General features: G+C 54.7%; 2 protein-coding genes and 1 long non-coding RNA gene across 5 annotated transcripts in view; 1 reads left to right on the forward strand and 2 right to left on the reverse strand.

The window, feature by feature from the left end:
• Positions 1-68: 68 nt before the first annotated feature.
• On the reverse strand, positions 69-8294 carry MYBPH (myosin binding protein H). The gene is given in 14 exon segments (XM_042924781.1): positions 69-139; positions 1001-1073; positions 1075-1188; positions 1314-1450; positions 2690-2849; positions 3457-3598; positions 3793-3882; positions 3884-3989; positions 4353-4445; positions 6912-7029; positions 7031-7080; positions 7833-7967; positions 8085-8115; positions 8118-8294. Coding segments are annotated over 14 exon segments (1497 nt in total).
• A 3075-nt stretch (positions 8295-11369) lies between these two features.
• Positions 11370-19867, reverse strand: CHI3L1 (chitinase 3 like 1). 2 transcript variants are annotated; one of them, XM_042924985.1, is made up of 10 exons: positions 19688-19867; positions 19419-19448; positions 18280-18481; positions 17730-17786; positions 16960-17110; positions 15765-15886; positions 14345-14468; positions 13429-13611; positions 12254-12370; positions 11370-12019 (listed from the first exon to the last, which is right to left on the reverse strand). In XM_042924985.1, the coding sequence occupies exons 1-10, from the start codon at positions 19740-19742 to the stop codon at positions 11879-11881; spliced, it is 1182 nt and encodes a 393-aa protein (XP_042780919.1). In that variant the 5' UTR covers positions 19743-19867; the 3' UTR covers positions 11370-11878. The 2 variants fall into 2 exon arrangements, with proteins under 2 accessions (XP_042780919.1, XP_042780920.1); XM_042924986.1 differs by having other exon boundaries at positions 19718-19866.
• The window catches only part of LOC122211670, a 36089-nt gene continuing 22163 nt past the window's right edge, over positions 13224-27149 (forward strand). For both annotated transcript variants that reach the window (XR_006198772.1, XR_006198771.1), the window contains exon 1: positions 13224-13257. This is a non-coding gene — a long non-coding RNA (uncharacterized LOC122211670). The remainder of the gene's footprint in view (positions 13258-27149) is intronic.

A 27149-nucleotide genomic window follows, 5' to 3' on the forward strand; every position in this document is an offset into this window, starting at 1 on the left:
GCTCTCCAATCTCTGCACTTTCCAGGCCCCCTCGCATGCCCAGGGAGACTGGCCGGGGCCCGCCAGGCCTACTTCTGGCTCCTGGGCTCCAGCCTCTCGGGGAGGAGGCTAGGCAGGTACCAGGGAGCAAAGCCATCTGCTGTCACAGAAATGGGGGTCTGGGGCATCCGTGGAGCTTGATGCTGAGCCTGGTGGCCCCAACCCCCCCTGGTCTGCAGCACCTGGCAGAGGACACGTGTCATGAGCCCTGCTGTTAGGCAGGGCTGGGCTCCACCTGCCCTCTGAAGAGGAGAGACAGGGCACAGGGACATAGGCCCTCTCTTTCCTTCCCAGGCCTCCTGCCCCAGGGGCCCCATGTCCAGCTCTGAGCTCTGCCTCTGCGGCTCCGGGAAACTTCCCTGCCTGTCTAGAGCCTCAGAACCCCCTGGGGAGGGAAGGTGAGGCATAGGTCATCGCCCCCACATTGCTGCCAAGGAAGTGCCCTGGTCTAAGGGCACGCAGAGCCAAGGCTAGACCCCTGTCTCGGGTGCACATTGCCTGACGCTGCAGATTTGTACCCAGAGCTGACCACCACCTTCCCCTCTCACCCCCACCCCCTGCCTGACCCCAGAGACAGCGGGTCCAGACATTTACCATTCTCATCACAGCCTCCTGTCGCTCCTCAGTGCGTGGCTGAGGCCGGAAGAGATGCCGCAGTTAGAGTGGGGGAGGGGGACAGCTGCAGGGGCCCCGAGTTGGGGGCAGCGGGACAAGAGGGGCTCAGGGCTACACCCCTTCACCCCAGTCAATGGATCAGTCTGAGTGGCAGACTCTATTACCTCCTTTCCCTACACCGGGCAAACCTCCCACTTGGAAAATCCTTCTGACAGCCAGACCTCTCCATCTTTACCACCCTCTGTCTTGCCTTGATTTCCAGCACCCAGCCTCATCTAGCCCAGCAGGAGAGGCGGTGGCTTCTCCTCTTCTCCTGTCCTTGGGAGGACCCTCCTCATAACCTTACCTTTGACCTCCAGCCGGCCGGCCACAGATGCCTCCCCTAGCACATTGATGGCCTTGCAGGTGTAGAGCCCAGAGATCAAAGGGGCTGGGCTTCCGGATCTCCAGGGTGCAGACACCTTGCTCAGAGAGGGCGTGGTATTTGGGGTCACCCTGGATGTCCATTTTGGTTTTCATCCAGATTATCTTGGGCTAGGGGAGCATCGAGAGCAGAGGAGGGCTGGGATGGGCTTTGAAGGAGCTCCCTGCATGGATTCAAGCCACTGCCCCGCCCGCCCCCACCCCCACCAGGACATAGCAGGGCTTCACCCCTTCACCTTGGGCAGTGCTCGGACCCTGCAGAAGAGCTGAGTGCTGTAGCCCGGGGTGGAGGTGTGGTCAGCCAGGGGCAGGGTAAACGAAGGGGCTTCTGAGAAGTCTTGCTCGACAAACCCTTTAGGCTTGGCAACGATATCTGGGTTCGGGAGAGAAAGGGGGGCAAATTCGAGGTTATAGGAGTAGACCTCTTAGAACTAACCCCATCCATTTTCCTAAAATAATCACGATAGCTTACACTTAGGTGGCTCATTTAATCTGCATCGTGTCCCTCTGCAAGCGTGAGTGTGTTATCCCCATTTGACAGATGGGAAACTGAGGCCTTCATGGATGCGTGTCTTGCCTGATATCACTTGGTGAGTCTGGGGTTTAAAGGGTAGAAAATTACACGAGGACCATGGCTCTCTGATCAGAGAGCTGCTGGTCTGGAGAAGGATCTTAGCATCACAAGGGCAGGCGACAAGCCATTTCATGGCTGCCGTGGGATGAAGGAGCTCTGTGGCAGGATCCCAGGCTCCTGTGATCTTGGAAGCCAGGGGTGGCCAACGTGTGGGAACGTAGAGACTGAATGTCTCAAAGCGGCAGAGGAAAGCTGGGACCATGGCTGGGCGGGTCAGCGAGGGGACCGAGAGGGGAATGAGCAGGAAGACTGGATAGAGGAGAAGCTCTTGGCTGAGGCTGGGGACCTACAACCCAGAGATACCATATTTCATTTCTGTTGGTCTTGGGAGACCTGACTGGCTTTCCTTTTTTAAACAAAAATTTCTTCCTAATTCTGTGTAGCTCGGGCCGGAGTTGAAAAGAGTGTGCCTTCCCAAGCCCACACAGACTCTGCATGGGGGTGGGGGGAGCTGGAGGTCACAGGGCGACAGGGAGAAAGGGCTTGGCATCTCACATTTGACTCAAGCAGGCCGGGTGCCTGTGTGGAGACAGTAAATACCCCCCTCTTTCTTATCCGTCTCTGTGGTGTTGTATCAGGGTTGCGAGGCTTGTGTTTTAGCAAACTCACTGGACAATACCCGCCCACGCGCACTGCCCTTCAGAGCAGTTCTCTTGGGACACTGCACATTAGCCCCAGTGACTGCTACGATGCCGGCAGCCACCAGCAACGGCAGAATAAGTGCACAGCCTCCCCAGGGGTGCATCTCGTCTGTTCCGATGTGTTTGTTAAAATCAATCAACTGCATGCATTTCTTTACAGCCGCTCGTGGGAATGCGTGAGTGTGTGCGGAGCTGTGGCAGGGGTGAGGAGAGGGAAGCCAACGTCCCGGCTCGCGGCCCCCACCAGAAGCCCGCAGGGAGGGACGCTGACACGCCAGGAAAGGCCGAGCCCGGCAGTCAGTCCTGGCTTGGTGTCTGCTCCCAGGCCCAGACCCACCTGCCTTCCGGATCCGGGCTGGCTCCTTGGTGACGGCGGCCAAGGTGCTGAGTCCACACAGGTTCTCCAAGAAGACCCGAAAGGAGTAGGCGTTTCCCACGATGAGGTCAGAGACGGTGCAGGTGGTCGGGTGGTAGCGCTCCAGCACCGTGAACCATTGCTGCGGGAACCCCAGCCCTGTCGTCCTCCCCTCTGACCCCTGCCCTTGCCCACCTGGCTCACCCTGCGGTCCCTTCCTCCGAGGGGCTCATTCCATGCCCTTTCCCTGGGGGCTGAACCGTCCAGCTTTGGGAGAAGGGGTCCCTGGGTCACTCAGATGATCTCTCTGGGGTCCTCAGAGAATTCTGGATTTTTACCACTCCAGGGGTGGCCTGAGGACCTGCAAACTCACAGTCACCTGGGAACTCCTTGGAAGTGCAGGATCTCAGTCCCCACCCCAGAGCCACTGAGTTAAAATCTGCATTTTAGCGAGATTCCCAGGTGATTCATAGGCGTAATTACATTTCCAGAAGCACTGCTCTAGACCTTGCAGGGCCTCAGAGAGTCACACACACACACACACACACACACACACACACACACATACTCCTTGCAGTCTTCAGGAGGAAACTGAGGCCCAAGGAGGACAGGGATCTTGCTAAAAGCCACACAAGGAGTCAGGTTGGCGGCAGTTAGACTAGGACTTGGTCCCTGGACTCTTGGAGGGCTGGGCCTTCCTGGCCACCTTGGCCACTTCCCCCACCCCACTCGGCTCCAACAGGCCTCACCCCTGTCATTTTGTCTGCCTTCTGCACCACGTAGCCCAGGAGCTCTGTGTTGCCTGGGTCCTGGGGTGGTGTCCATTCAAGGGCAACGTCGTAGCCCCAGACGTCCAGGAGCCAGACGCTGCTGGGGGGCCCAGGTTTCTCTGCGGGACCAGAGTGTGAAGAGGGAGTGAGGGGGGAAGGCTGGGCTTGCCACAACCCCCCCGCCCCCCAACTCCAGCCAGGATCTGGCTCCTGTCACAGTCTCTGGTCTGATCCCTTCAGCTGTCAGCTCTGGGGTAGGAGGTGGGGTATCTGGACCCCCAGCAAGTCAACCCTGCCTCCCCTGACCCCGTCCCAACCACCAGGATGTCGATGGCTGCCCTGGCCTCCGAATCTTCGAGATGCACAGTGAGCTCGTAGCGGCCTGAGTCGGAGCTCTGGGCCGAGGACGGAGTCCTGGTCCCCAGTGCACACGTGCACTCGCTGGCTGTCCAGGGCGTGGCCACTGTGGGTCAAAGAGGCCTGAGGCTTGGGACTCCCCCGGAAGGGAGGAGCTTTCGGGGCGGGTGCAGGAGGCTCCAGCACCCCCATACCCACTCAAGTCCAGGGATCTCTGGAGCCGTGCCCAGGGGAAACGGCTTCATCAGCCCTTCCCAGGAACGGCACCAGAAGTTGGAGACACACATGCTGCTCACAGCCTCGTTCTCCAGGTGTCCAGCCAGCCCTGGGACCACCCGCCCTGTCCACAGGCTGGAGAGTCGCAAGAGTGCCGTGTACGACAGAGGGAGGGTGAAGCTATCGTGGTGGGTCTTAGGCCAACCTTCATGGGGATCCTGACATCCCCTGGGCTTCTCTGACACATCTCAGATGGGGGCCCTGATTTCCATCCAGGTCGTTATCCTGGGCAGGAGCCACACCTACCTGGAAGGGGATTTGCAGACTGACGGTCTCTCCCACCTGGCGGATGCAGGTCTGACGACGACGGCAGGGGACGTGGATCTTGGGGGCCTCTGCGTCAAAGTGAGAGTTTAGGCTTAGCCCAGCAATAGGGTTGCTGGTTGGAGGCTACTGTGGCGGGGGTAGGAGACAGCTGGTGAGGGTCACTGGCTGGGCAGGAGGGCTCCGAGGGGTGTTCTGGGGCTGCCTCCTTGGCGGGCAAGGCAAAGCTCACTGCTGGAGATCCATGGGCCCATATTCCCTAAGGTGCTTGGGGAATTGAGAACCAGGAGGTTCCAGGAGGTCAGGGCCTCCATGGTGTGAAACAGTAGGCATCCCGGGCACTCCCTTGGTGCCCTGACCTTGTCAGGCTGGGATTTGCCCTGCAGCCCAGGCATTCCTGGGCTCCAGATGGGTCCTGGCGGGCTCCTTGGCTCCCCCTAGTGGGGAATCAGGTGTGGCACCTGTTGGCCTTCATTCCCAGGAAAGGCGTCAATGCCATCTTCCTCCGAATCCAGCACCTTCCTTCCATTCCACACCAGCCATGGGCCTCCAGAGAAGCCCCTCTGAAATTGATTTGCTCACTTCTCTGTTTCGAGGCCACATGGGAGGATTAGGAGCTTTCCCTTCTTAAATGAGGCCGGAGCAGACATACCCCCTTCTTTCTCCGTCACCCCTCTCACTGCCTTTCAGTCTCACAATTGGGAAATCCTTCCTGAAATCTTATTTCAGTCCCATGCCAGGGCAGGGAGCCACCTTCCTGACCGTCACCTAATCAGGTGCAACCGCTAAAGCCACTGGGCATTCCAAGGGAGCCTGCAGCGGCCCCTGCCGTTGTACCCCCTGGGCGGGGCAGCAGTGGTGGTGGCCGGGGCCCCTCAGCAGGAAACAGGTGGCAGCAGTTGGTGGGTGGCACACAGGCTGGAGGGGGAGGAGATGGTGGGAAGGAACACTGTGTCTCCGCGGATTAGCTGTGCAGGCACTTGGCTCTGGGAGCCTAAGGAGCAGAATGCTCCAGGGGCAGCTGCAGGGGGCCAGGAATGCTTGGCAGCTCCAGGTGGCTAAGAAGGGACAGCTGAGCAGCTGAGGATTCTGGACAAGGGCCCCACCCTGCCCTGCCCAGGAGGAGGGCCTGGCTGGTCCCTCTTTGTTCACAGCCTCCCCTCCCTCTTCTCTCCAGGAAATCCCCTCCTCGCCTGCCAGAGGAATGTTAATGGAGTCGTGGGTGCTGAGTGTGGCTGGCTCCTTCAGTGCCGTCCGTGCCTTGGAGCAGAGGGCCCAGGACCCTGCACCCTCTCCGAGTCTGAGCTCCATGGGGCAGGTCCAGGACCCTCCCAGCCAGGAGGGCTTCCTGCCACCTCCAGGCTAGAGTCAACGTGTCCATACTGTGGCTGCTAGGGCAGGGCCATGTCTCACACTCAGAGGATGGGAAGGTCCCAGAGAAGACTCCCTGATGCTTGGTGGCACGTGAACGGTCTTGTGTGGGAGTCAGGCTCTGGGATTGCCGCTATTGGGCTGGGTGACCTCGAGGGAGTCCCTGGGCTCCTTGGGACCTGCTTGGCTTAGATGGACCAGCCGTGACAGTCTAGGATTCTGATCTCACTAGCTCCGTGGCCCCACATCTCTTGGGCCTTGAAGTCGAGAAGTATTTCCTTGAATCCAAACTTGACCCCTCCTGTGGCTATGAAGCTCACTCCTTTTTGGAGGGCTTGTCCAGAACTGTGGGGGAACACTGTCCCCCTGTGGGTGTGGGGGAACAAGAAGGAAGGCCACCTGCTGGCCTGTGTCTCTCTTCACCCTGGGCCCTGGGCTGTCCCCAGAGACCTCGGATCAGACCAAATGACTCACTGCCATTAACAGACTGAAACCTGAGCAGCTCTGGGAGGGGAGCAAGGGTAGGCTTGAGGCTAATGCACCCTGCAAATAGAAATCTTAGCAAGGGGACAGCAGCTGGCCTCCTAGGTCCCCAGTACACCGCTGCCCTCTGGGGATGGAGAAAACTTCCCAGGCCTTCTGTAGACTCTTGTCTTCCTCCCACTTCCTCCCACTTCAGGACACGGTGGGATAAGAGGCAAGCGAAGACTTCTCTCGGTTACAAAACCTTTGGGAAGATCTGGAACCCAGGCCATAGGACAAGAACAGAAAATGGGCAGAAAGTGAGCTTGCGTGGCCGCTGGAGGGGCTCAGATTAGATAGGAGGAAGAACAGGATGGCTCCTAGCATTGGGACCCTGAGGCAGGTGACTTGGGGAACTTGAGCTTTCAGTTCGGGGGGGTCAGGGAGCCCTTCCCCCCCAACGCTTGGGGGCTGGGCCACTCGGGGAAATAGCATCTTTGACCTCCAGAGGCTTGCTGCTGAGGAACCTGGAACTTTCTTAAGGCAAGCTGGTGATAGCACGTGGCTTGTGCTCGTGAGGGTGGGATGGGGGGGGGGGAGAGGACGGTCCTGTTTCCTTGGCCTGATGGCCTCAGTTTTCCTACCCATTGGATGAGGTGCCTGGGAAGGGCTCGGGGAGCAGGAGACGAAAGGGTGGGCCTTACCGATCATCTGGATGTGGACAGGCTGCTCTAGCACAGCTGGTGGGCCGGCCCCCGCAGAGCTCACTGCAGCCACACGCAGGAAGAATTGGTCTCCCGGAGCCAGGTTCCACACAGTCGGTCGGCTGGGTCACCATCATGGGCCGGGCATTCATGGGCACCCCCTCAGAGGCTGTGGAAAATGGGGAGCAGGCAAGGCCCCTGCTTCATGGCCATGGTCATCCTTCTCAGAGGGGCTTTCCTTTTCCCTGGTGATCTGGGGAAGCTGACCTCCCTCTCTGAGCCTCATTTCTTCCTTGCTCCCCTTCCCTGACTTGTCAAATGGCATCAAACACCCCTGGTGTTCGAGCCCTGGAATGGTGGCCAGAAAAGCCCAGAGAGGGTTGGACACACTTGCCACGTCATGCAGCAATGTAGGGGCAAAGGCAGAAGCCAGGCTGAACTTGGCCACCGTGGAGGTGAACGGCACAGAGGCAGCAGGAATTGGGCCATTGCCCTGGTCCCCGTTTCTCCTCACGGTCTCCTGCTCTCAACTGTCCCCTACTCCCAGCTTCTCTGGTCCCCACCTCCTGCTCGCCCTCCCCCAGCAGGGCCCTCTGCGACTCAGCATCTCCTTCCCTTCTCAGCAGAGCAGCAACCAAGGGACCCCTACCCTTCTATCTGATACTTGCTCAGAGGCTCTCTGGAGCTGGACGACAGGGGGTCTCCCGAGGTCATTTGGACAACCCCCCTGCCTCAGAGGTACATGGAGTGAGCACGAAGTGGTAGGTGAGTGGGTTGAGGGGACCACTTGCACTTCATCCTTCTGTATCTAGCCCCCCCCCCCCACCCCAGACTGGCCCAGATGCAGGGTCTGGGGGCTTGTCCCTCCTACCCCCCAGCCCACCACCCCTGGGTGTACGCAGGGCTTAGCCCAGAGCTCACCTCCCTCTCGGCAGAGCTCTAGCACATAGCCCTGGAGCCCCAGCCGCCCTAGCCTCTCTGGGGGCTCCCAGCTCACGGTCACTGAGCTGTCGCTCACATCCTCCACGGCCAGCAGCAGCGGGGCACCGGGGATGTCTGGGAGAGAAGTAGGGAGAGATGAAGAGGCCTGTGGTGGAGAGCTCTCCCCGCTCCCCTCCATTCCCTGCCATTCCCTCCCCGCTTCCCTCCTCCACCTGCCCCCTCTCTTGTCACCTTCATCTGGAGGTGCAGGTTTAGTGGCTGCGGGGGTGTGGGGGCCGGTGCCTGAGGGGCAGGCTCCTATGGTGCGGGAGCCTGCTCTTCCCCAGCAGGCTCCGATGCTGCCATTTCTCCAGAAGGCTCTGCGCTGGGTGCCTTGGCAGACTCAGAGGCGGTTTCCTCCGGACCACAGGCGGGGGCCTCCGAGGTGGCTTTTTCTGTCATTGCTGCGCCGGCTGAGGGGTCAGGCTGGAGTGTGCAGGGGTCAGCAGGGGTAGGTCTAGACCTCCAGGATGCCTGGGACACCTAGGCCCAGGCTTATATAGTCAGGGGCTGCCCCACCCCCGGCCAATGATGATTCCCAGCTGTGGGGTCAGGTCAGGTGGGAGGACTGGTGGGGTGGGGAGACGCCTAGGCCAGGAATAGCTCTGGGGGAGGAACTGCAGGGTCCCTTGAGGCGCGCACTACCTCGTCCATCGCTCTGATCGGACCTCGGTGGCCAGGGTGCTGGTGCCCGGATGGCAGGAGGGCACAGATGGGTGAGATGGGACGTTGCCTCTGGAGGTTGTGCCAGGGGCCAGGGCAGTGGGAACAAGAGCTCCCATCTGGAGAAGGAACCCAGATCGGGCATTGTGCTTGGCCTCTGTGGAGCCACTTGTACCCAGGGCTTCTCAACCTGGGTGCTGGGACCCAGACAGCCTGAAACAGCCCTCCCTGGGGAGCCCTGCCAGCTTTGCCCTGGTATTCCACACTCCCCTTGGCCTCACGTTCCCTGGGCCTTCTCACTTGTGCTGTGTGAGGCTGAGGGTTCTAGAGAGGGAAGGAACTGAGATGCCCAAGGTGGGGCTAGTTGGAGGAAAGTCTTCCAGAAATGGGACCCTGGGAAGGGGGTCGAAGGCTTCTGGCCACTGCTTCTGCTGGAGAGGCTGGAGAGGACACCGTCTCCGCGATCTCTGCTCGGGGCCTCAGTTTCCCCATGTAGTACAGAGAGCCCTGTGACAGTCCCCTAGCCCTTGGGAACGAGACAAAGTCACGAGGCAGAGCTGGAAGAGACCCTGGAGGAGGACAGCACTCTGAAACTTCTAGACTCTTGGCAGCAGGGCATGGGCACTTGCAGTGGGGGTGATGAGGCAGCTGCAACCAAATGTCTAGTCATTGATTCGTCCATCCAATAAAACATTAAGATTGGTAATCATTTAATAAGCCTGAAAATACCAAGTGCCTGGGAGAAGGGGAAGCAACAGGAACCATCATGGCTTGTGGGAGCGGAGATCGAAGAAATCCCTTCGGAAAAAGCGAGACAGTATCTAGTAAAAGTAGACAATGGGCTTATCTGTGACCTGTAGTGACACCCCTGTAGTGACACCTTCACGCACGTACCCCCAGAGACACGCACGAAAACATTCACAGCAATCTTATTTGTAATAGCCTGCGCCTGGTGAAAACGGCTGTCCCTCAATAGCGGAATGCATCGCTATGACATCATCACACAGCATCACGGGGCTCAGGGGTGCGCCTGTAATCAATCCAAAATACGGAAGGAAATGAACAAACTTCAGCTGCGTGGACGATCTCACAGACATAATGGGGAACGAAAGGAGGAAGGCTCGCGGAACGGGGAGATCCCGTCCGCGTTCAGTTCAAAGGCAGGAAACGCCAGGCTCTCTTTCTCGAGGGGCTTCCGTAGGTGGTGAGGCCGCAGAGGAAAACAGGGGCAGTCAGAACAGGGGCTGCCTCGAGGCAGAGGGCCGGGGAGGTATGTGATGGTGGAGTTTCAGGAGCACTACTGAGGTCTCACTTCCTGTCCTGGGTGGTGGGTACGCAGGTTTTCACTAGTTACTAATTCTTTACATTAAACAAATACATTTTATGCACCCTTTAAAAATATTTTGTTTAATGTTCATTTATTTTTGAGAGAGAGAGAGAGAGGCAGAATGTGAGCAGGGGAGGGGCAGAGAGAGAGGGAAGCACAGAATCCAAAGCAGGCTCCAGGCTCTGAGCTGCCAGCACAGAGCCCGATGCGGGGCTTGAACTCAGAGACTGTGAGATCATGACCTGAGCCGAAGTCAGACGCTTAACTGACTGAGCCACCCAGGCACCCCTTATGCACTCTTTAGCATGTACGATATATCCCATAATTTAAAAATAAATACACGTGTCATTTATTTAGGGCCCTCAGCCATATGCGTGCTCTCCCCCTAGCCGGGGCTGGCCACACAGGAGTGGGGCCGCCTTTCACGGCTGGCTGTCTTCTTTGGGGAGTGGCAGCGGAGGGTCTGGAGAGCCTCGGGGTCCAGCCCTGCCTGGGTGCCTGTGTCCTCTACCAGGTGACTCAGTGTCCTGCCAGGCAGGGGGCGGGCCCTGGAGACCCGATCCCCATCCCTGGCCTCTGACTCTGCAGCTATAAGTGAATGTGACTAACTCTGCGGGCCCCTGAGTCAGCCCTTCGGAGCCTGTCCCGGACTGGGGGAATGGTGGCTCTAGGAAGGAGGAGGGGGGTTGGCTGCCCTGGAGGGTTTTCAAAGACCCTTGTGTGAGGGGGTGGGCGAGGGGCAGGGATTGAGGGTGCCTGGCCCCCCTCTCCAGCGATGAAATGCCAGGTAACCCCCTCCCCCCATTAACTCCGGCCAAGTTCTCATTTTCTTTGCCTTTAGCAGGGCTGTGACCTTGGGATCAGTTGCATTGGCCCAGCTCCAGCTCGTTCAGATTTGAAGGTGGCCAGTAGGTACTTCCTTCCCTATACCTCTAACCCGTGTCACAAACCACTAGGCCAAGTCACAAATAATTCCCTCCAAACAGGAGGGAATCCACACATAATTCTCTTTGACTTTGGAGTGTACATCTGGACTCTTGGGTAGAAGGCATGCCTGGGGCCCTGGGAGTGCTGATGAGGGCATTTCTACCTCATAAAGGCTGGAAGACTGGCTTGTCTTCTGAGCCCATCACATCTCATCTATATTCCTATCCCATCTGCCTGCCACCTGCTGTCCCTGGTCAGCCTGAGCAGAGGAACCTTGGTCTCTGCTTGGGTTGAGGGCCGAGTGTGTCCTAAGAGGGGAAGACAATATTTGAACGGCCATCAGCCCTCTTGGGTTAAGTCCACAGCAGATAGATCTGCAGAGGCTGGCCTTCTTTGGGGACCCTCTGGAGCCCAGTGGAGGCCAGGGTAGCCTCACCTCCTACAAGCTCAGGGCCCCCAAGCCTGAAAGAAACGAATCCAGCCAGAAGAGATAGGGGAGGGGAGCCCAGGGAGGATCCCACCGGGCCACAAAGAGAGACTGAAGCTGTACCAACACACCATTAAACTCTGGTGATTTATTGAGCAGCCGCTGTGCAATTAGGAAAGGGAAGTAGGAGGGGAGACATAACATTCCTGGGTGCAGGTTTCAAGTTGGGCTTCGCTGAGGGTGTAATTACTGTGGCCGCTCCTTTGAGAGTGACGTTTGGCTCCTCGGTGGTAGAGTTGGCCAAAATGGGGTCCTTTGGCAAGGAGGCTTGGGGGTAAGGGAGTTGAAGAAGTCCCCGTGTGTGGGGCTGGGGTCATTGAGCATTTTCATAAAGCAGCAGGTGTGTGCTGTCCCGGTGGCTTACACTGTGCTGGCGCCCAGGCCTTACCTGCCCGTGGCCCTGCCTCTACCTGCTTGTCCACTAGAGCTGAGCTCAGATGGCTTCACTGTGGCTCTCTGCGTGGGGTCCAAGGGAGGGAGACTGAGGCTTAGTCGGGGACTCAGAAGGGTGGGCGATCCGGCTCCCGGCCGGCTGGAGCCAAGGGGAGGGGCAGCCCTGCCCCACCGTGTGCAGGACAAGGGCTAAGCCGCAGCGAGCGCATCCTTGATGGCAGTGGTGAGAGGGAAGGGCAGACCCCGGCCACAGAAGGACCCCCGGAAGTCATCCAGATCCACAGCCCACACCATGGCACCAGCCAGCTGCCTGCTCCTCAGGTACTGAACCTGGAAAGGAAGACCAGAGTGGGCGGAGCTGGGTTCCCTGGGCTAGAGTGTGTATGAAGGGAACGTGCCGCCTAGGCCCCTCCCCAGGGAAGAAAACAGCAGGTGCCTCAGACCTGACCGTCCCCCCCCCACCTCAATAACCCAGCTCCCTCAGTGCAGGTGACCTGACTCTGGCCGCTTGGAGAAGGGGTTCCCTCTCCCTCTTCATCCCGGGGCACGGCCTTGAGGACCTACCTTGTTTTTGACGCTCTCCTGGTCATCGTACCCCACCCACTGGTTGCCCTTGGTGGCATAGGGGACCTTCTGGACAGAGAGTCTATGGACCGCGGCTCCCTTGAGGAAGTCACAGATCTGAGCAGAAAACGGGGCAGGGGTGGCATGGGGAGCTGTGTGAGACTTCGCAGGTCACCGAGGAGATGCCATTCTCCAAATCTCTTTCAGCCTCTTGCTTCATCCTGCTGACTACATCTGTCCCCAGCACTGCCCGCCCCCCCAGCTCAGATTGCAGTCTTCATGCAAATTTATGTAAAGCAGATGCAAATGCCCTATGGTTCTGTGGGTGCTGTAGCCTGAGGGCATTAAAGGGACTCTGGTTTGCTTCTGGTATTTTTTTAAATATACTTTATTGTCAAATTGGCGACCACACAGTGAGTACAGTGTGCTCTCGGTTTGGGGGGTAGATTCCCGTGATTCATCGCTTACATGCAACACCCAGTGCTCGTCCCAACAACTGCCCTCCTCGATGCCCATCACCCACTTTCCCCTCTGCCCCCCCCTCCGATCCACCCTCAGTTTGTTCTCTGTATTGGAGTCTCTTATGGTTTGCCTCCCTCCCTCTCTGTTTGTAACTACTTTTTTTCCCCCTTCCTTTCCCCCATGGGATGCAAACTGGTGGAGCCGCTCTGGAAAACAGTGTGGAGGTTCCTCAAAAAATTAAAAATAGATCTACCCTATGACCCAGCAATAGCACTGCTAGGAATTTATCCAAAGGATACAGAAGTGCTGATTCATAAGGGCACATGTACCCCAATGTTTATAGCAGCACTTTCAACACTAGTCAAATGATGGAAAGAGCCTGAATGTCCATCCACTGACGAATGGATAAAGAAGATGTGGTTTATAGATACGATGGGATACTGCTTGGCGATGAGAAAGAATGAAATCCGGCCATTTGCAGCAACGTGGATGGAACCGGAGGGTGTTATGCTGGGTGAAGTAAGTCAGTCAGAGAAAGACAGGTGTCGTATGTTTTCATTCAGATGTGGAACTTGCTTCTGGTATATCTTAAACGGGGATGTGGGAAATGATGGGTTGACACTAAGGACTGGCTCGAGGCGGGTGAGGTGAGAAGCTCACCTTCCCCAGGGCCTCTGGGAGTGTGGGGATCTTACCTTCTCCCTCGTGCATACCTCATAGTAGGCCAGGATCCCTTCCTCCTTGGTGAACTGGCCTGGTAATCCGGGCCCGGAGATTGGGGCTCCCACACCCGTCGTGGAGGAGGCCAGAGTGAAACTCCTCCCGAAGGCGGGGATGCCCATCACCAGCTTATTGGCTGGGGCCCCCAGCTTCAACATGTAGCCCACGGCGTAGTCCTGGCAGGGGGGAGGAGGGGAGGGCATGAGCAGTTAGGGGAACTGGCCGTGCAGGACAGGTAAGATCATACAATTGTTGGTGCCGCCCTGACGGGCCGAGCTCCAGGTCTGCCTTGCATCTGGGATTCCCTTCCTTCCGGGAACTGATAATACCAGTCTAAAATGCATTTTGTAGGGACGCCTGGGTGGCTCGGTCTGCTGGGCACCTGACTCTTGGTTTCGGTTCAGTTCATGATCTCACGGTTCCCGGGAGGGAGCCCCCCGTCAGCACTGCGCTGACGTCGCGGAGCCTGCTTGGGACTCGCTCTTCCTCTCTCTGCCTCTCCCCTGCTCATTCTCTCTCTCTCTCTCTCTCTCACACACACACACACACACACACACACACACACACACACAATACATAAACATTGAAAAACGCATTCTGTAGTTTCATTCTCAAAAAAATTGTCTTAGGTATAGGAAGGGATTATTACTATTTGGCAGCCAATCAGATGATTGGCTCAGGTCACACAGCAAGCGAAAGGCTGTTCTAGATTAGACTCCTGCCTCCTCCGTTCCGGAGCCGTGGAGAACTCACAGACTTCGCGCCTTAGTTTCCTCATCTGCAGAGTGGGCCCCATAACGCCTCCCTTGCAGGAATTCCTGAGGTGCACAGGCTTGGTGTGTGAGCCCTGGCAGGTGACAGGTGTCTGTGGTCCCTTCCTGGCTGGCCACCCTCCTTCCAGGCACTCACGACATTGTTGAATCTGTCAGCACTTTTATCCTCCGGGCCTCGGAATAGGGGGCTATGATGTCCTGTGGTCTGACGCCAGGCTCCGTGAAAGTCATAGCTCATAACGCTGATGAAGTCCAGGTGTCTGGGGAAGAGAGGTCAGAGGGCGAGGCAGGAAATTAGAAAGGCATCCATCAGCCCAGCGCGTCGTGAACAAGGGGAGGCAGGAGACAGGCCATTAACCCAAAGCCCCGTAGGGAACCTGTGATACACTGTCCAGGCCGCGTGACCACTTCCCCTGGGCCACGCCCCCGGGGGGTGGGCTCAGAGCCCCACAAGTGCATTTAAGGCAAGAATGGAACTCTTCTGTTATGCCCCCGGCACACATATGGGAACTGGCTCTATCCTGCCTCCTGCCCTCCAATCTGCCACGTTCATCTTAGTGAGAGCAGATTAAAAGCGGCATCGAGGGGCGCCTGGGTGGCTCAGTCGGTTGAGCGTCCGACTTCAGCTCAGGTCACGATCTCGCGGTCTGCGAGTTCGAGCCCCGCGTCGGGCTCTGGGCTGATGGCTCAGAGCCTGGAGTCTGCTTCCGGTTCTGTGTCTCCCTCTCTCTCTGCCCCTCCCCCGTTCACGCTCTGTCTCTCTCTGTCTCAAAAATAAATAAAACGTTAAAAAAAAATTTTTTTTTAAAGCGGCATCGACAGACAGCCTGGTGGGGACAGAGCTGGACCAAAGGAGCACTGGGGTGGGGAGGGAGGGTTACACGCACGTGGGTGAGAGGGACCACGGGTAGGTTGTGTGAATATGAGCCTCAGGTGTTCGGGGCAAATGGTTGAGAACCGCCTAGTTCCTACCTCCTAAACGATCAATGTAAACACTGCATCTACACCTCCCCAAATTCTAAAGATTCTAAAAAGTCATAGTAAAGAACCTTCGTTCTTTATCCCCAGGTTTCTTAAGCTCCATGTCTTTGTTCCACTGCGACATCAGCCCCGCTGGGCAGTGAGCTGCTCATTCTCACATGCATCAGGGGGCAGGGGGAGGAGGAGGGATGCACAGAGCGGGGGTCGCCCGTGTGTGTGCAAGCACACGGAGGCGGTGCAGAAAGGCACAGTTTTCTTGCCGCAGTCCGGCATCTCCAGTGACCAGCACTCTGTGGAGAAAAGCCTGGTGTGGAGGAAACGTCCCTCGGTGGCTGGCCGGTTGGCATATCATTTCCTACTTCCTTTTCCACAAATACCTTCATAGAAACTCTCCCAACTGGTTAGCACAATCCCCCCAGGGACTACTATGCCCCCATTTGACAGATGGGAAGACCGAGGCGCAGAGAGGGGAAGTGACTTGCTCAAGAGCACACATCAAATGTGTGGAGGAACGGGGACTAGAAATCCAGTCTTCTGACTTTATGAGGAGCGCTGGGGCGGCGCGGGGGACTCACGGGGATATCTGGGCGATGTCATAGCCGTTGTCGATGGCAACCTTCCCTGCAGACACGGCTGCGCTGAGCAGGAGCTGTCCTGCTCCCCTCTGGGCTTCCCTTGCAAACTCAGCCTTCATTTCCTGGTTGGGAGAGATGCAGGGGAGTGAAAGGGGCCCCGGCTGTGTGAGAGGGAGCCTGGTGAGAGAGACAGAGGTCCCTGAGCATGTCATTGGCTTTCCCCATCTGCTGGGCTCCCCAACCTGACAGGGCTTCGGTGGAAATGATAAAGCCACCAATTCACCTTGGGCTCCCCCATCCTTCTCCTAAAAAAACCTGTTTGGACCAATCACATCCCCACACCCCACACACACCCATCGACACTCAGTCGCTCCCTGTCCTAGAGGGACCATGAGGACAGACGGTGATCCTAGTTGGCCCACACGTCAGGTTGGAAGAAATTTGCTTTGCGGTCTGTTTTGTTCAAGCCAGTACGTGAGATGACAAGATTGAAGTGGTCTTTAAATGTACATTTAGTGGTCTTTAAAATTAAAATTATATCGGTACTGTGGACAATTTATTTAAAAAATTTTTTTTGGTTAATGTTTATTCACTTTTTGAGAGACAGAGACAGAGTGTGAGCAGGGCACGGGAGAGAGAGAGAGGGAGACACAGAATCGGAAGCAGGCTCCGGGCTCCGAGCTGTCAGCACAGAGCCCGATGTGGGGTTTGAACCCATGAACTGTGAGATCATGACCCGAGCCGAAGTCGGACGCTTAACCGACTGAGACACCCAGGTGCCCCTTGTGGACAATTTATTTAGGTGATCACTCTGTCCCTGGGGTGGTGGAGATGTTTGGGCTGCTGTCAGATGTGGCCAAGTGTCCCCAGTGCGGGGCATGCTGGGTAACGGGCATCTGGGACCAAACAGTAGATGATGATGCCGCCCCACTAAGTGGGTGCCTGGCCTCCTGCCTCGGAGGACCCCAGCCCACCTCCCATCGTGTTAATAAGACGTCTTCCTTGCTGTGTAAGATCTTGGAGCACAGGCCAGTTCGTCTTTCCCATCCCAGGACCCCGTGGCCAGGAGGTGTCAGGCCCTCTCTGCCTGCCCTCAGGAGACCAGCAGCTAAAGACCACTCGCGCCCCCCCGCCGCCCCCTGGTGCCGGCTCAGGTCCCCAACGTCCCCACCCCTCTCTCCGACCCCACCAGTACCTTGACCAGGGTGGTGAAGTAGGGCTTGTCTCTCCGCCCAGGGTGGAGCCAGGCCAGGTCCAGCCCATCAAAGCCATGGGTTCGCAGAAATGGCGGCACCGACTTGATGAAAGTCCGACGACTCTGGGTCGTGGAGGCTATTTTGGAAAATCTAGGACCCAAATCACCCCAGTAGAGGGCTCAGTACCGACGTGCTGGGAGCCTTGGCCGTCGGGAGGGATTCTGAAGCACGTGCAGCCGCGGGCCTGGGCCCCACAAGCTCTAGAAGGGCATGGCTGGGATGGGATCCCGCTCCAGGCATCTCAGAGACAGCTTCTGTAGTGTCATTTTCGAAAAAATTGTCATACGAGCCAAGCCACTTTGGAAAGGTCATAACCCGCACCTCAGTTTCCTCCTCCGTGAAGTGGGGATCCTGACCCTCTTTCACAGCGCTGCCGCGGGCATTTCCTGTGACCGTGGCTGGATGGGTTGCCCGACATGTAGCGATCACTCTTTACGTGGCAGCCAGTAGGGCCACGTCTCCCCTCCTTTTTAAGCCCTGCTCCAACCCTACCCACCCCAGGGAGTCCTCCCAGGCTGTCAGCACTCCGTGTGACCCTCTGCAGGGCCCTCTCCCTCTCTGGGCTCTGGTTTCTTCGCTATACATGGGGTGGGCGCCTGACAATCATTTAGGCCTAACCGGTCTGGAGCCCCCGTGACCCCGTAGAGTGGGTGGGGAGACCTACGCCTCCTCACCCCCATTCCATCAGCCTTTGGGGGATGGGTCTTACCTTTGAGAACCAAAGCTCCATCCGCCCACAGACAGAAGGGTCTTCAGGTTGGGGTTCCTGTGGGGAGCAGGGAGACGGGGGGGCCGGCGTGGAGTGAGGCTGTCATGACACTGGCTGGCCCCTGTTTGGGAGGCTGTCACAGGCTTCTAGCTTAGGTGGGATGCCTTTCCGACCCTGAGAATCAGGATTCTAAGAGGCATAGACCTTGCGGTGGTCACTCTGAGGTACACTGCCCATTTTTGTTCCCCTGAGTGGGGAAGCCGGGATATGGCAAAATAGAGTCATGAGTATTTTCCGTGCTTCCTGGAGAAGCACCCCCAGTGGGGGAGAGGGCTCCCCTCAGCCCGCCTTCCAGAGCCTGCCTCTGTCGTCGCCAGATATGGCCCAACACGTGCCCTCATCGCCTGCTCCCACGGAAGCCCAGGCCCTCCCACTCCCCACCCCGGGCCCCGGGGGCCCTCATCCATCCTCCCGAGCAGAGGCACCCTGCCCTGGGACCAGCCAGCCCCGCCCTACATCTCCCTCCTTTCCTGGCAGCCTGTGGCCCGACCTGTCCTTGAGCGTGTTCAGCGTGTCGTAGAGTGTGACATCATTCCACTCCCAGGTGTCGATCTCATTGTTGCTGATGTTGGCAAAGCTGTAGATGACGTGGGTGCAGAGGAAGGGGTCGATGGCATCTGGGAAGCAGCTCCCATCACCCTCCCGGTACTGGGACCAGCTGGTGTAGTAGCAGACCAGTTTGTACGCAGAACCTGAAGACGGAGCCCGGGGTGGCGCCCGAGCCAGGACTGAGCCAGGGGGCCTCTGGCTGAGCCCCGCGCTGAGCACCAATGGGGCACTGGGCGCTGGGGCCGAGATGTGAGCAAACTTAGAATTCTAAATGCAAGGGGCTGGTTCGGTTCCCTCTGCCTCTGATGAAAATGAGGCTGATTCTGAAAATGCTTTGAACAGATTAAATGCCGTGGATGAATATCCTGTAGACTTAGGACACGGCGCTGTGTGCACTGAGGGTAGGGGCTGGTGAATAAAGGTAAAATGGGGCTCGGTGCAAGTAAAGAAGGCTTCCTGGAGGCAGTGGCTTTGAAGGAGAGGAGGGACCCAGCCCAAGACGGCAGGTTCAGAAGACCCTGGCCCTCAGGGTGGAGCCTCGCAGATCCTGCAGCGTCGTTGATCGGGGCCGCTCTGGCCCGTTTCTTCTCTGCCTTCCTGCGGGAGTGTCCCTAACTTGTCACCCACCCAGAATGGAGGTCCCCAGGCCCCCTCAGCCTGTCCCCCAAACTGGGGCACAATCGCAATGGGCCAGGAAGTTCTTCTCCTCGTTCTAAGTCCTCCTGCTGCAGAGTAGGCCTTTTCTGCCCTCTCGGTTATGGAGGAAGAACCGTGGGCGCCACTCCCCCGTGCTGCTTACCGGGCCCATGGGTGGTGCTCACCAGGCCGTGAGTCCAGGCCTTCATCGGACCCGAGCCTTTGAAGGGTTTTTATTTTGAAAATTTTCCAATACACAGAAAAATACAGAAGAAGAGTGTAATAAACATCCATATGCTTATCACCTTGGTTTAACAAATGCTAATATTCCCGAGCCATTTGAATCACAGAAGACACTGGGAAGGGCTCCCCTCTGCCAAGACTTCATCCACATCACCCTCATCAGACCCCTGTCTCCCGTGACTTGAAAGAGGGGTTACTTACAGCTCTGGAGCAGCACCAGGACCGCAAAGCCTGAAGGGAAATCCAGAGTCAGACCCCCTGTGAGTACATCCTGCCCTTCCTTTCTGCTCACCTCCCCTCCCCCCCTCCAGGCAATCTAGGGGTTAACACCATTTGCCCTGGTGCCTCCTCCTCCTCTTCTTCCTCCTCCTCCTCCTCCTTCCCCCCCCCATCCCCCCAGCAGGTAGGAGGCCAGCCTCTCTGTGCAGTGGCTCTGTGGGCTATCTCTGGCTCTCAGCCTGAAAACGCACAAGCAGAACAGCCTTGACCAGCCCAGAGACCTGTCTGAGCCGCCCTCAGAACCATCCTGGCTGCAGCAGAGAGGGGCACGGTGTGGCCAATTCCGGTGCCCTCAGCTCCTGATGTCCAGCTGCTTAGATAGGGCGTCTTCCCCACACCTCGCACTTCCTTTTTATATCTGTCCCACTCCACTCCCACGAGCTCCAAAACGTCTCATTTATGGGAACTGACCCGTGTGGAGGAAGAGGAACTACTGTGGCTGGGACTCGCAGGGGAGGAGCTCTGTGGGCTGCCAGAGGAAGATTGAGAAACCTTGGAGAGTTTTGAAAACTCGGGCCAGGTCTTCAGGAGGCATGTGCCACCCACTGGGGTGATGGTCTGGTGACTCCTGGGTCAGTGACCCAGCCTTATTCCCAGAGACCTGCCTCCCTTGCCTTCTGCCCACCCCACCCCACCCCACCCCCACCTTTCTGCCTGCAGTCTCCCAGCTTTCCTAGCAGCCTCTGCCCCTTTGCATCGCCAGCCCTCCGTCCAGGGCCCTGGCCGGGTGGAAACTGGGCACAGTGAGTTCTGTAACCCGCAGCGCCCCAAACAAGGCTGTAATTTCTTTTCTCCCCAGGTCAGCAGTATCCTGCCTGACCTGCTCCCCACGCAGGCTTTCTGTCTCCAAGCCTGTTTCCCACAGCCTGGCCTGTGAGTCAGGTGAGGCTCAGACAGCCTTTTAGCGATTGATGGGCTAATTTTTTTTTTAACTTTTATTTTAGAAGAGAGAGAGAGAGAACTCCCAAGCCGGGGAGGGGCAGAAGGAGAGGCAGAGGAGAATCGCAGCAGGGAGCCCAACAACATGCTGATTATTTTCTAATGGAAAGCTGCAGAGGAGTGGGAAATTCCCTGGACTGCTCTCAGGCCTGCTGCTGTTTTGCTTTCCTTTTTGAAATTCCAGTTATAGGATTTGTTGCCAACCTGGGGCTGCAGTGAATTGCCACAGAGTTAATTCCCACAGTTCTGGATTTCCCCCCAGGAGCAGATCATTCCAGAAGATCGATAACCTCCATGATCTCTCTCAGTGATGCTCCTGAAACCCACACCTAATGATGTCACGCCCCACCCCCCCCCCCCCCCCCCCCCCCCGCCAAGTCCTCCTGTGATTCCTTATTACTCTCAGGGTAAGAACAAAAAACTTCCTTTAAAAATGTTTTTTAATGTTTATTTATTTTCAGAAAGAGAGCACAAGCAGGGGCAGAGAGACAAAGACACAGAATCCAAAGCAGACTCCAGACTCTGAGCTGTCAGCACAGAGCCTGACACGGGGCTTGAACTCACGAACCGTGAGATCATGACCTGAGCCGAAGTCCGATGCTTAACTGACTGAATCACCCAGGCGCCCCCGGAACAAAACTTCCTAAGGAGGCTCTGCATGGTTTGCCCCCTTTGTGGGGATACTCTTTTTGGCCAAAGATCCAGGGCAAGCCCATTCTTTGCAGGCTGTAAATTAATTAATAGGCAGTGAGTGAAATGTCCCAAATTCCAAGAGCCAGAGCAGCTCAGAGGGCTTCTTAACAAAGCCCTATTATTTTTACCACAAAATTAGGTAATAATCTGACGTTAGCCACCCTGGTTTCACAGCCTTCTCTTGGTGAGTGAGGTCTCTCCTTCTTTCCTCCCTTCCTCTCCTCTGTAAAACTGGGACAAGTCCCCTTTATTGTATGAGGAGTGGACAAAAAGGAGTTTGTCCAGGGTCACTCTGTGCATACTAAAAGGGTCACTGCTTTTCCTTTTAAGGCGACTGCCTCCCTTTGGACCCTGGATGGCAGACAGTGGTAACGCCAGTCAGTGATAGCTTTTCCTCCTTCATTTGGGCACTGAGAAGCGAACTTCTTCTAAACTTTAGCAGAACTGTTACAAAGTAGCATGCAAGAAAAAGTTTCATTACAGCCGGCAGGAGGTTAAGAAGACCCTTCCCATTTTCACTCTTCCTTTGTTAAAAGTTATCTCATAGGCTCAGATTTGCCCAAGCCTTGTTGTCCTCTGCCCCTCTCCAGACCAGTTTATTAATTCTACACGTTCTGCATGAAAGCGGCAGTGTCACAACAAATGGCAAAGATACTCCTGGGCCTGCCTTATCAGTGTGGCTAAGTGTTCCCTAGCTCAGCGCCTCCCAGCCTCCTCTCACCTCCTGCCCCCTGCATCCCCACCTCCACCCGTCTTTCATACCCTTATATTTGCTCTACTGTCTCCCACCACAGGGCTTTTGCACATGCCATCCACTAGCCTGTCAATAACGGAAGGACCTGAGCTTTTATGCTGCTTGCCAGCTAATGAGATAGACAGCCACAGTTTCATGGATTCTGGCAGAAGACATGAGAATCCTAGGTCAGAAGCAAAGGACTTATTCATTGCGGGGCAAGAAGCATGGATTTCATATTTGTGTCCTTTCCTGTGATGAGAAAACAGCTATTTTGAATTGCAGCCTCAGCATTTTATAGTATGACAACTCTGCTCACCCTCAGAATCTGAACATTTAGATAAGGACCCGAACTTGGGATTCCTGCTACAAGTTCCTGCTTTTCTTTTCTTTTCCTTAAAAAAAATTTTTTTAATGTTTATTTATTTTTCACAGAGAGAGAAAGAGAGAGAGAGACAGAGCATGAGCGGGGGAGGGGCAGAGAGAGAGAGGGAGACACAGAATCGGAAGCAGGCTCCAGGCTCTGAGCTGTCAGCCCAGAGCCCGACACGAGGCTCGAACTCACAGACCGTGAGATCATGACCTGAGCTGAAGTCAGTCGCTCAACCGACTGAGCCACCCAGGTGCCCCTTTGCTTTTCTTGATACACCTTTTAAAATAATCACTTAGAGCTGAGCTGGTGAAAAGTTACTGACCTCTGCCCCAAGCAGCTTATAAGTAATTGGTGCTTTTTCTTTGTCTCTTGCCCGCTGGTGACCTGGGACAGAGGACCGTCCTTCTCTCTAATTACCATTTATCCTCATTTCTGAGATTTGTAAGTGAGAAATCTTGTGGCTTTACTACTCTTGTGTGACTGCACTGAAACTGTGGAGGTTTCCCAGAAAAACAAAAACAGTACTACCCTACCAGAAATATAGCACTGCCAGGAATTTACCCAAGGGATACAGGGGTGCTGATGCATAGGGGCGCATGTACCCCAATGTTTATAGTGGCGCTTTCAACAATAGCCAAATTATGGAAAGAGCCCAAATGTCCATCAACTGACGAATGGATAAAGAAGATGTGGTTTATAGACACAGTGGAATACTCCTTGGCGATGAGAAAGAATGAAATCTGGCCATTTGCAGCAACGTGGATGGAACTGGAAGGTATTACGCTAAGTGAAATAAGTCAGTCAGAGAAGGACAGATACCCTATGTTTTCACTCATATGTGGACCTTGAGAAACTTAACAGAAGACCATGGGGAAAGGGAAGGGAAAAAATAGTTACAAACAGAGAATGAGGGAGGTAAACCATAAGAGACTCTTAAATACAGAGAACAAACTGAGGGTTGATAGGGGTTTGGCGGGGGGGAGGACAAAGTGGGTGATGGGCACGGAGGAGGGCACCTGCTGGGATGGGCACTGGGGTGTTGTATGGAACCATAGGAATCTGCCCTAAAAACCAAGAGTGCACTTTACACGCTGTATGTTAGCCATTTTGACAATAAGTTCTATTAAAAAAAAAATAAAAAATAAATATTTACTGAGTTAAAAAAAAAAGGGGGGGCCCCAGGGCATTCACTTCCCCAAAGTGGGAGCTTTGATGCTGAGAGAGGTACCTAATGACCGCGTGTGGATGGCTTGTGCCTCTCCATCCAGCATGTCATAATCTGCATATCCTTTTCATTTTTTATTTTATTTTTTAAAATTAATTTATTTTTGTGTGAGAGAGAGACAGAGAGAGAGAGTGCCTGCGCACGCACACGTGTGAGCTGGGGAGGGGCAGAGACAGAGGGAGAGAACCCCAAGCAGGCTCTACACCCAGTGCAGAGTCCGACGCGGGGCTGATCTGAAGCCATGAGATCATGACCTGAGAGGACATCAAGAGTCGGACGCTTAACTGATTGAGACACCCAGGTGCCCCAATCTGCATACTCTTAATATAACACACCAGTGTGGGGCCCCCAACACACTTCCCTTGGCCCCAGGTTCCAGGGGTGATGTTGGAACAGCCCAGGTGGATCCTGTGTGTGCAATATCTTGCGTCACGGCGGAGGAACCGAGCTTGAGGGACCCAAATATTTTACAGTGAGCGGTAAGCCTGACTCTCCTTGGACCTTGGGGGAGACAGTATCTTTATTATACTGGACAGTACACAAAGCTGCCTTTTGCTCCAGGGGAAAACACTGTTTCTGTCTTCCAAGGCTGTTTGCTATACAAACATAATCAAAAAGGTAGCCTGGAACAAAGACGGCCTGTTCCTCTGTTCAGAGGCTGTGCAAAGGTGCCGTGGGGACTTGTCTCCCCACACTGCCCTTCTGTGGCCAGTTTACTCCTACTCGTCCTTCACACTGAGGCTCAGCAAGCACCTTCAGAAAAGGCAGACGCCCCGGGGAGGGATACCGCCCGAATGGAGCTGTCAGAGTACTTTGTATCCCTTTTCCTAGTACGTGACTGGGTTGCAAGTTTACATCTTGCGTGTGGATGTGGATGCCTTATTAAGGTCTGCCTCCCTCACTAGGCAACAGGTACAGTAGAGGCAAGGACTGGGCCAGTTATTTTTAAATTTTATGTTTTTCAAGTTCAAGTTCAATGAACATACAGTGTTATGTTGACAACTCTATACATTACTTAGTGCTCATCACAGTAAATGTATTCTTCATCCTCCTTACCTGTTTCGCTCATCCCCCTGGCCCACTTCTCTCCGGTAACCATCAGTTTGTTCTCTATATTTAAGAGTCTGTTCTTTGTTTCTCTCTTTTTTTCTTTGTTTGTTTGTTTTGTAAATTCCACCTATGAGCGAAGTCGTATGGTGTTTGTCTTTCTCTGACTTATTTCATTTAGCATTATACCCTCTAGATAGATCCATGTTGTTGCAAATGGCAAGATTTCTTTCTTCTTTATGGCTGAGTAATATTCCATTGTATATGTAAGTATAAACTTTATCCATTCATCTTTGAATGGACACTTGGGTTGCTTCCATATCTTGACTATTGTAAACAGTGCCGCAGTAAACATAGGGGTACATGTATCTTTTCAAATGAGTGATTTTGTTTTCTTTCAGTAAATACACATTCCTAGGAATTATTAGGTCATATGGCAATTCTGTTTTGAATTTTTTGAGGAACCTCCATACTGTTCTCCACCGTGGCTGTACCGGTTTGCATTCCTGCCAACGGTGCGGTCCTTTTTCTCTACATCCTCGCCAACACTTGCTGTTTCTTGTGTTTTTGACTTTAACCCATTCTGAGAGGGGTGAGGTGACATCTCACTGTGGTTCTGATTTGCATTTCCGTGATGATGAGTGATGTTGGACATCTTTTCATGTCTGTGTTCGCCTTCTGGTGGCTGTCTTCTTTGGAGAAATGTCTGTTTATGTCTTCTGCCCATTATTAATTGGGTTACTTGGGTGTTTTTTGTTTTTTTTTTGGTGTTGAATTGTAGAAGTTCTCTATATATTTGAGTACTAGCCAAGATTGGGTCCATTTTATTCACCGTTGTATCTGTCCCCAGTGCTTGGGGACACATAGTAGATGCTTAGTAAATTTTTTTTTTAAACGCTTATTTATTTTTGAGACAGAGAGAGACAGAGCATGAATGGGGGAGGGGCAGAGAGAGAGGGAGACACAGAATCGGAAGCAGGCTCCAGGCTCTGAGCCATCAGCCCAGAGCCCGACACGGGGCTCGAACTCATGGACCGCGAGATCGTGACCTGAGCTGAAGTCGGACGCTTAACCGACTGAGCCACCCAGGCGCCCCAGTAGATGCTTAGTAAAGAACTCACCGAATGACTGGATAAATGAATGAATGAGTGATCTCAAGATGGCACATAACTCCAAACTCTTCTATTTTGAGTTTGGAACCTGCTGTTTGTGAAATTTCATCTCATGCAATCATTCTTGTCACTCTGAATAAGACTCTATGCTACACTGGTTATCCATTTACTCATTCAACCAAGGCTTATTGAGCACTTTCGTTGCACCATCGGAGGTGGCAGGGACAGAAAGATGAGTAAAAACAAAGTCAGTCCCCATCCTCTTGAAGTATACAGTCTGGCCAAGAAGACGGACATGAAACAGAGAGTCACATAAATAAGTAATTTATTACAATTGGGAGAAGTTTACCAAAACAGTTCTGAAGGTCGGGAGACTTTATACTGGGGCGGCGGTGGCGGTCTGGGTGTCAGGGAAAGCTTCCGTAGGAAGTGATGTGTAAACTGAGGTAGGAGGGAAGGCTAGGTGCCGGCCTGCCTAAAGAGCATGTGAGGCAGAAGAAGCAGAAAGAGCCGGTGTAGGAAGAGGCCGCCATGTTCCAGGAACTAGAAGAAGAACTCAAGAGCGTTTGAGGCAGGGAAGGGAGTGAGGGAGGCACAGGCGAGGCTGGGTCAGGATCCTGAATGTGGACAGAACTACCTCTCTGAGGACAAGTTCCTGGACCCTTACGGTGGCCTCTTGTGTGTAGCCGTTTTGAGGATCCTTTCCTTTTGCGTAGGGTGTCAGAGCAAACAGATGCGGTGTGAACTTCCCACCAAACATTTGAAGGGAAGGGTGTTTTTTTTGGCGGATGAATTTTTCCTCCAGATAGGAACTTCGGCCAGGTGGGAGTTCAAATTCGTTTCCAAAACCTCAGCTCCAGTTCTGTGTTGCTGTTGGCACATAGCACACGCCACCAGAGACTCAGAAACATTTAGACAAGAAAACAATTACTTGGGGAAATGGAAAAGGAGTCAGACTTCAGAAAGAGAGACTGGCCTGTCAAATACAAAGCGCAAGTATTTAAAGGGAAAAACAGATGACCAAGGCTACCATATTCATGGTGGAAATCAGCTGCTTCTTACACGTTCATCATGTTTACAACCTTTCTTCACTTAGCCTCATCAAAATCAGGGATAAAATTGTTTTGGTCAGAGCATCCATACTTTTGAGAACGAGTCAAAGCTAATTATTTTGGAGGCCTAAACCAGTCAGGATAAGTTGTTTTTGGTTTACCTTCCCATGAACAATGTCCACACCCCACCAACTGCACCCCCAGTGGTAGGTACTCAGTCATGAATGGAGCAGGGCCGGTCTTTGCTTCTACAGTTTTTCTTTCCTCGTGGGCAAGTTCTTGCTGTTGAGAAAATTTAAATTCGATTAACTCAATGTCTTCAAATTAATATTTTTATTTACTTAAAAAAATTTTTTTTAACGTTTATTTTATTTTTGAGACAGAGAGAGACAGAGCATGAACGGGAGGGGCAGAGAGAGAGGGAGACACAGAATCGGAAGCAGGCTCCAGGCTCTGAGCCATCAGCCCAGAGCCTGACG

The sequence above is a fragment of the Panthera leo genome, chromosome F3 (genome assembly GCF_018350215.1).
Source record: "Panthera leo isolate Ple1 chromosome F3, P.leo_Ple1_pat1.1, whole genome shotgun sequence".
Lineage (NCBI taxonomy): Eukaryota > Metazoa > Chordata > Mammalia > Carnivora > Felidae > Panthera > Panthera leo.